General features: G+C 42.6%; 1 protein-coding gene and 1 long non-coding RNA gene across 2 annotated transcripts in view; both read right to left on the bottom strand.

The window, feature by feature from the left end:
* Positions 1 to 4,907, bottom strand: part of slc25a14 (solute carrier family 25 member 14) — an 11,385-nt gene extending 6,478 nt beyond the window's left edge. Inside the window, exons 1-4 of the mRNA XM_037687227.1 lie at positions 4,724 to 4,907; positions 3,144 to 3,282; positions 2,522 to 2,616; positions 603 to 688 (exon numbers count right to left, since the gene is read on the bottom strand). Coding sequence (XP_037543155.1) covers positions 603 to 688; positions 2,522 to 2,616; positions 3,144 to 3,282; positions 4,724 to 4,907 — 504 coding nt within the window. The remainder of the gene's footprint in view (positions 1 to 602; positions 689 to 2,521; positions 2,617 to 3,143; positions 3,283 to 4,723) is intronic.
* Positions 4,908 to 6,064: 1,157 nt separating this feature from the next.
* On the bottom strand, positions 6,065 to 8,428 carry LOC119419861. Its single transcript, XR_005187278.1, has 3 exons — positions 8,286 to 8,428; positions 7,988 to 8,104; positions 6,065 to 6,479 (listed from the first exon to the last, which is right to left on the bottom strand). It is a non-coding gene; the product is annotated as an uncharacterized LOC119419861 (long non-coding RNA).
* Between the last annotated feature and the right edge of the window lie 215 nt (positions 8,429 to 8,643).

The raw sequence follows: 8,643 nt of genomic DNA, 5'->3' as shown, positions 1-8,643 counted from the left end.
ATATATATATATATATATATATATATGTGTGTGTGTGTGTGTGTGTGTGTGTGTGTGTGTGTGTGTGTGTGTGTGTGTGTGTGTAAAAAATATTACATCATTTTTTTAACTACTGATATGTGCTGAATGTACAGGCCTTCTCTGAAGGCTTTGAAGGCCCTGAGGGTTCCCCACTTCAATAATGTAAAGGCCTGCACCCAGTGGCAGAGCATCGTCGCTCCTACAGCCTCTCCTGGACTTGATGCCACAGCTGGTTTACATGATGCTGATGACAGGTTTATCAGAACAGATATTAAGACTATTAAAACCACGAGAAGACCCAGGACCAGGAACACCTTGTTGTCCTCCCAGAGGAGCAGGAAGAGGTGGCTGTGTAGAGATATGTCTGCACCTCCCCGTTCAAGCTGCTGCCCCAGAGACCTGAGTCCAGAAGGAGCGGCAGAATATGGACGGATGGATGAAACTACGATATCGCACATGGTAAATTTTTCTAATTTCACGCAGTTCTAATCAACAGATTTTGGCTTTGCGGCAGTAAAACATCACATTATAGCTTTGATCCATCTGCAGACAGATAAATCGGCCGAAGCCTCAAAAATCACCTTGAGAACGTCCGTGGGATTGGCCAGGGTGGAGGACAGAACTCCAGAAACGACCCCGCAGAAGACATTGATGACCATTGTCTCATCTGTCAAAAACACACACAGACAAAAATGTAAAGAGTCAAACCAGCTGAGGGTGTCAGAGTGTAAGAAGTGCTGGAAATATTAAGTTCAATACGGACGTGAAACTAAAATCAGACAAATATTTCAATTACAGCTTCCAGTAAACCTTGTCGGACTTGATTTGCATCGTACTCTGACGGTTAATAATAAAAGCAGACGGAGACACACAGCTGCCGTTTTAAACGTCCTGAGTCTCAGAAACAGCCTGGTGTCAGTTATTTATGAACGAAGGCAGCAAAGTCTCATTCTATGTCAACTCAAGTCACTTAACGTCTAAATGAACCCAAAACAAGCTTCCATCTTTGACTTGTGGCTTAATACAGATCATTTTACACATACTCCACTTATTGTTACCATACAGCCTGCTTGTGTCCCGAGTGATGAGCAGGCTGCTCTAAAACGCAGCTCGTGTGTTTCTGCTCACGAATCATCACATTTCTGTCGGCCTGATGTGTGGAGGCAGCCTGACTCATCCTTCATTCTCCCTCTTTTGTTGTTTCCACTCTTCTCCTCCACAAGCTCTTCACTTCTCATTTCCCTTGCAAATCACTGTAGGCTGGTTAATGTACTCCCTCTGCTTCGTGGTTTAAAAAACGAAACGATGATGAGTCAAAGATTGTGCCGAGAATAAAACTATTTAATAAAAACATCCTGAAAACAACCGGTGCAGCAATAAACTGCACAGAACCATCAACGTGACAGACGGTGAGTTAAAACAACAGCTGGATCAGTTGAGACTCAACAAAGAGACGACCTTCTCTCCAGAAACTGAATCCCTGACCCCAACCACTTTGGAGTTGATGGGGGAGAGGGCGGGCCCCGGCGGCCATCTTAGCACCAGCAACCCCCCCCCCATAACTATGCAGTGCTGTTTGTGGGAATCAGTTCTGTTTGTTGGAGGCTCCTCAGATCGAAGAAGTCTTTTGGATGAAGGACGAAACATGTCAGCAAAAATAGAAACCGTCCAGGTGACCTGACTGAACATCGCTGGTTTCTACCTGGATTATTGAGCGTGAACGTTGGTACCTGATCCCAACGACTGATGTGTTGTCCAAGTGCTTCCTGAATGTAGTTTCCTCTTCAACATTTTCAGTTAAATTTCAGAGACTTGTCTTAGAAGCTCACACAAAACACAGTTAACCACATTTTTAAACAATTCAAAGGTTATGTCAAAACTTCAAGAAAAACTGTCCTCTGTCCTCACTCCAACTACGTCCATGTCCTCTGTAACTGCATCCATGTATCTCCTCTTTGGCTTTTTCCTTAGAAAAAAAAAGTTAGAAGCATTTCTAACATCCTTCTACCAATATACCCACTGTCCCTCCTCTGGACGTGTCCAAACCACTGTCCCTCCTCTGGACATGTCCAAACACTGTCCCTCCTCTGGACGCGTCCAAACCACTGTCCCTCCTCTGGACGTGTCCAAACCACTGTCCCTCCTCTGGACATGTCCAAACACTGTCCCTCCTCTGGACATGTCCAAAACATCTCAGTGTGTCCTCTCTAACTTTATCTCCCAGTTGTTCAACCTGTGCTGTACCTCTGATGATCTCCTTCCTGGTCTTCTCCATCCTTGTCTCTCCTAAGGAGAACCTCAACATCTTCATTTCTGCCACTTCCAGTTCTGTCTCCTGTCTTTTTGTCCATGTCTCTGTCTCCAGACCAGACAACATAGCTGCTCTCACCACTGTCTTGTAAACTTTTACTTTGACCTTTGCTGACACCCTTTGATCACAAATCACTCCTGAAACAAGCAACCACCAGGACACAAAAAGTGTTTTTAAAGTGCGGCCCACCTTCCGGGCGGCTGACAAACAGCCTCTTCAGAGAGTTGTAGGTTCCAATCTTGATTGTTCCATACGATGCTTGTCTCAGAAGCGCCGGAGAAATGCTGTGCAGACGAGTGAAGTAAGTCAGGAGCAGAAACAAATACATGACGAGTTAAATGAAACATATACCTGTCGTTCCTCAAACCTGCAGTTTGGTTTGAGCTAAACTAAACCATCTAAAAAGTCTAAGTTGCTCTGGTTACAAAACTCAATGTTTCTTGTGTTGGTCACAGAAAAAGAGCAATATGTTGTAAAATAAAAACACTAAAACAAACAAGAATCCTCTAAAAGCCTCTGGAGGTAAAACGTTAAATGGACTGTCCCAGTTTTATCTTTTTAATTTAATACTGAATCTAATTTTTAAACCAGTTAGTTTAAAGCTAATATCCTGGTAAAATAAAATAAAACACCACAAGAGCTGTGCATTAAAGGGATAGTTCAACAGTTTTGAAGTAGGGTTGTGTGGAAAAGCTTTAAGCAACAACAACAAAAATGTCCTGCTGTAAAAATCTGTAAATCGAGTAAAAACTGATAAAGTGAATAAAAACTGATTACAGGCAGAATGTGAGCCAAACTTCCTGTTTCATACCCAGAGTAGAGCGCTCGGATCCCCTCCTCCCTGCCGATCCTGAAGAGGGCGTGAAACATGCCCTTGTAGCGAACCTCCATGTACTGGGACTGACCCTGGACCTGCAGCCGGGTCTTGGTCAAGTCAATGGGGAACGTCCCTGAGATCAAAGTTAATGTCAAAAATTATTTTAAATGTTTGTACCAACAGTGACAGAAGTTTACCATGTTGTGATGCTTCCACTTTAAACAGACGTGTAATTAAGTTAAAGCAGAGTCAAAAACATCCAGCAGTTTCAGTCAGACAACCGAAGGCTTGCCTTGTGAGAAAAAACAGCCGATACCATCAGACAGATGCAAACTGAGTCCAACTGCCACTCTACTGTCCAGTTTGTCTGTACACATTTTATATTAAAAAAATGAATAAGCTAAAAACATTCAGAAATATGATATATAAATTCAACAAAAGAGGACCAAGAATTGACCCCTGTAGAACTCCATGTGCAACGCTGACTTTAAGTCATGGTTACCAAGAGGATACTGTCACAGATATCTTTTTGTTTGTTTGTGCTTTACACCGACACCTGTTGGTGCAAGTTGCTTCCTAATGGTGGTTTTCTTGACAGAACAACTTCTGCCCCTTCAAAGAGAAAAGAAGTTAAAACTGAAAAACAAGTAACTCAGCCTACCCAGCATCTTTCTGCCATTGTAGTTTATTTTGAAAGGATTATAAAATGGAAACTACGGTCAGCGGTGCTCAGCTTTACTGCCAGAACATGGACAAGCCTCTTCAGGTGGGTCCATTGGACCAGTGAAAACGCAAGAAAATGAAGCTCCCTGGCTAGCAGGAGAAACAGCAGGACACGTCTCTGTACCCGAAGCCTAGGTTCCATCAAAAGAGGTTCAGTCTCAGAACTCATGGCGAAGATTTGCATTTTTTCTGCTTTTTAAACAGTTTGTTGTTGAGCAAACACTTGTGCTACGTTAATCAGCACGGCATGAGTAAGGGAACCGAATAATTTTGGGGCAAATTATTATTATTTTTTACTGTTAAGTTAAAAAGTGCCTCATCAGAAGATTGTAGCGAGGTCCCTCTAACACTTCAGCGTCCAGCTGGAGGTGCAAGATATCATGATTGGGAGTTTTATGGAGCAGAAACAGGACCTGATCTGGCATGGCCTTCCTGCAAAGTCTATTTCTGGGTCCAGCTCGCTTCTTAAAAATAGCCCCAACTTTTCACCAGCAAAGGCAAAGTAATTAGAACAGGGGGCTTTCTGAAAAACACTGTCAATGGCCACGTACCGGTGGTCTTGTGATTTTAACTGTGCACATCCTCTGTTGCAGAATCATTCATACAATCTGCTCCAGATAGCTTTAATATTAATTCAGCTGCATGCATCAGCTCCCTCCTGGAAGCAGAGTTCCCACCACTCAGCAGATGCTGCACTTTAGTGTTTTGATGGATGCAGATTTCATAAATTACACACACATTTCTGATAACACAAATATGAGTTGGCACGAACAAAACAAGTCCTCACAGTGTGCTAATATCCCCAAGAACTACATATTGTTCAGAGTCTGTGTATTTGGTGCATCACGTACCGAATTCTGCGACAATCGAGGCCATCCCTCCGTAGATGAACGGCTTCCAGTTCATGTTGGTTACCTCCGTGTCGGCGGCGGCGGCTGCTTCCACCTGCTGCAGCCCCGCTATGAACAAGAACAGGCCCAGACAGAGGTCAACACAATGCTGCAACCTCTGACAGGACAGCATGTCGGCAAACATTGAGCTCCGGTGATGCTACAGATCTACAAGCTTCCTCAGCATCAGCATCTCCCAGCTCACTGCGCCGGAAAAAGACGACCGCTACAGGCGAATACCGCAAGGAGAGCCGTCACTTTGGATACGGGCTTCCCATTGGCTGCGAGATATGGCAATCAAACTTTGCAGCGATCCTATTGGCTGGGAGGAGTCAGCGTTTGTGACGGTGGCAACCGTGTCACGAGACAGAAGCTATTTATCATTAAAGTCACTTAACATGACCGATACCCGGCTTTTACTTACAGAATGGAAGCCTTTAAGGAGTTTATATTGTTTCAATTAAATAAAACTGTGTATTTTAATAGACTTAAACTGATGTCTCAACATTTTGGATTGCTAAACAGTGTATGAGATGAATAGCTACTTCTGGAAACAACTAGCCCGCTAGTTAGCAGCGAGGTTACCGGTTGGCGGTTCATCACCGGCACTTTAAAACAAATTATAACCTACCCCTCGGGTTTAGAAGGTCCTCAGCTTGTTATTTATCTTTATTTTCCGTGACTCTGTGCATAACTGTGCGCTGACGTTAATAGATTGTGAGCGGGAAACTTCACCTCTGCTGTTAGCTTCGCATCTCGGCTAAGGTCAAGCTAGCTATGACGCGTTGCAAAACGTAAACTTCCGTTCGGACTTTCAAAGTAAGACTTCCTGTTCATAAACAAAACGAAAGAAAGGACATGGGGTCAGATTGTTTTAGACATTTTATTGAGGAGAAAAAAGTAATTTTAAATAGTTTAAGCTGGGAAAAAATGTGGTCACATATGTAAAAGATTATACAAAACCAGCATATTGTATATGATTTTCAATTTTGTCTTTTTTGATAAATGAACAATGTTGTGCAATTTAAAAAAAAAAAATCAACAAATTATGTGTTCACCTCTAAAGTAAAAAAGTTTTTCTTGAGTCACTATTTTACATTTTTCAGTTAGGCTAGTCTGGACAATCCTGCATCCTTTGCTTTTTGTCTTACATGTCTTTTCTCACATTCCTCCACATTCCTGTTCTTCTGGTAACATTTGAGTTCATTTAGACATTTATTTTGTTAGTTTACACTAAAGTGTCAGACTAGTCACAAGGTACTGTCAGATAAAATAAAAAAATCAGATTTTTGTTTGAAATATTCACCTTACAGCGACAGTCACAAAAATGTTGAATTTCAAACAATTTTTGGGGTTTCTGAAGTAATATTCAATTAACTCACAACTCGTTTAGAAAACTTCAACTGTTTTAACTTTCAATAGTAGAAAAATAGACTTATTTACTCTTTCTTGTTAAATATAATAAGAGATCAGCAGAGGTGAACACTGACGGGGCAAAGAAAAAAAAAACATCAAAAATGTTTAATTGTTCCTCTTTTTTTTCTTCTTCTCTTCTTCGGGGTGTTTGTTCTCCTGGGTGGCATGTCTAGTTACAGTCTGAGTGAGAGAGAAGGTCAGGGGTCATTCGTCCAAACAGGAAGTGATGACAAATCAGAGTGTGGTTCTAAACATCCGAATAACTCGCTGGTACAGATGTTGGACAATAGACGCGAGATTTCTGAAAGATGAAAAGTAACAGCTCTCAAATTGTTTTACATAACGATCAAAAACAGCTCTGTTATTCTTTTCTTTAGTTTTTTATTTAGGCTTACAAAAAGTGAGGAACAGCTGTCATTTTAGTTTGATTTAATGTGTCAATCAATGAGGCATCATCATTAACCTCACATTACATTAATAACATCTGTTTTAAGTGAAGCTCCCTTTTGTCCAATTTAAAAACGGGCCTCAAAGGTGACATGAAGATTTGCTCAAATCTTTCAGTTTACTTCAAGTTGTTGACTTGTTCATTTCCTCCACTTGAGTCGAGCGCTCTTAGACAACAAAACAAAAAGTTTGTGTTCTTATAACAGGCCCAGATCACAATAATTTCAAAGCTAACTAAATGTAGCACAAAAAGTCTGGGAATTTGTGTTTGGTCTCTTTGGTTTGGGTTTGGAGTTATTTTCTTGTATCAAAATGCCTCGGCAGTAAAACCCATGCGGTTAGAAAATCTGTTTTTACTTTGAAATGGTGCCATGTTGAAGGAAAATACATTTGTGCGTTGAGTTGTCTTTGAAAGCTACTGGCTCTTGTTTTGAGCTGCCTCAGGTGACCATCAGGTGTCGGACTGGTACCAGATAGATATCCCATCTCTCCAGAGAACTCTGTCCTCCAACATAGATGCTCGGCCCCACAGAGCGAGACTTATCAGAGATGGAGGACCTGCCTGCCGTGCTGACCTCAACCTGTGGGGCCTGCTGTTGGTGACCAACACCACCGCACTGGTTGCCTCAGGACCAGTGCTGGTTGAAGAATGGGACACCGTCCCACAGCAGTGTGTGACCAAGCTGCTGAGCAGCATGAGGAGGAGCTGCCACACTGTTGTGGCTGTGTATGGTTCTTCCACATGCTACTGAGGTACGTATTTATTAAACTAATAAATTGCCAGAATGTCTCGGTTTATCAGACTCGGTTCATCCAGCGCAGTGGAAACCAAACAAGTCAATCTCTGCTGTTTGGCAGAATGAATCTGGGCGAGCCCCATTCAGCTCCGCTGCTCAACCCAAAGACGCATTTTTCTAACAAACTGGAACCATTTAAGGGTCAAAAACTTTCCTCTAATGGAATAAGATTCACTGTCACAACAAAAAATTATTAAGCAAACACAATTTTTCTTACGTTTTGTCCAAAGTTCAAATAATTTTATTTCAAAGTATTCCCTAAATCTCTCTCAGTGATTTGTCACACTTGGGTCTGTCACTGCTTGATTTAATAACAGGCAGGAACGCAGAGTAGAAAGGTAACCTCAATCAGTCGCTGTGTAAAAACGATACAGATTCTAAAAAATCTTGAACTATGAGCGCCAGAAGGCTCTGCTAGTGGTAATATCTGTAGGTGTTCCCCAAGGCTGTGGTCAGGGCCCCACTTTAAGTCTTAAAACCTGAATCTCTGATTGTGTTAAAACGGTTCAAGAAAAGAGCTCAGTCCAACTTTCTGTTGTTGTTGTTGTTGTTGTGTGTTAGTCACCGAGCTCCAGCAGAGAAGATGTTGCTGCGGTTCGGATGGAGGCAGAAGAGCGAGGCCACGCAGTAAACACAGCACAACAACAGAGACACCAGCCGGCGCTTGAGTGACATCTTCACCCTGACACGAAACAAACAGTGAGCTCAGTAAAAAGACCAAATGCTCAAAATGTTTTACCTTCTTCTACATTTTCACAGAACATTCTTATCCATGTTCAAGAGAACAGGCAGAGCGTTGCTCCTTTATTCTGAAACCAGATTGTTTCATTTGCCCTGTTGTGTAGAAACGTTCCCATCGTTACCTGAAGAATCCTGAAAACCTCTTTCCTCAGATCTTCTGAAGGTCTCGTCACTTTGGTTCTGCAGTTCTCCAGAATCTCCTTCAAACCCAATCCCAGGACCAGGTGGACCCACAGGAACCCCTCTGAGCTGGAGCAGGCTGGTGTCAGACAGTCCAGGCTTCCCGGGTGCTGCTGGGACGCAGGCACAATTAGTGCTGAGCCAGGCTTTGTGTTGAAAGGTCCTGAAAGGTCTAGCAGGGGGAGTGACGCCCCACATTGTGTGTCTGACCTGTTCAGGTTTATTTCAGAGGTGAGGGGGGTCATGAAAAGCAGATCTTTCCTCTCATGCTGCTCCCGTTGAGCCAATCAAAGCACTGAA

This window comes from Nematolebias whitei, chromosome 14, assembly GCF_014905685.2.
Source record: "Nematolebias whitei isolate Nwh7 chromosome 14, NemWhi1, whole genome shotgun sequence".
Classification (NCBI taxonomy): domain Eukaryota; kingdom Metazoa; phylum Chordata; class Actinopteri; order Cyprinodontiformes; family Rivulidae; genus Nematolebias; species Nematolebias whitei.
Note: the sequence above shows the minus strand (reverse complement) of the source record. Positions and strands in the feature narration are given on the sequence as shown.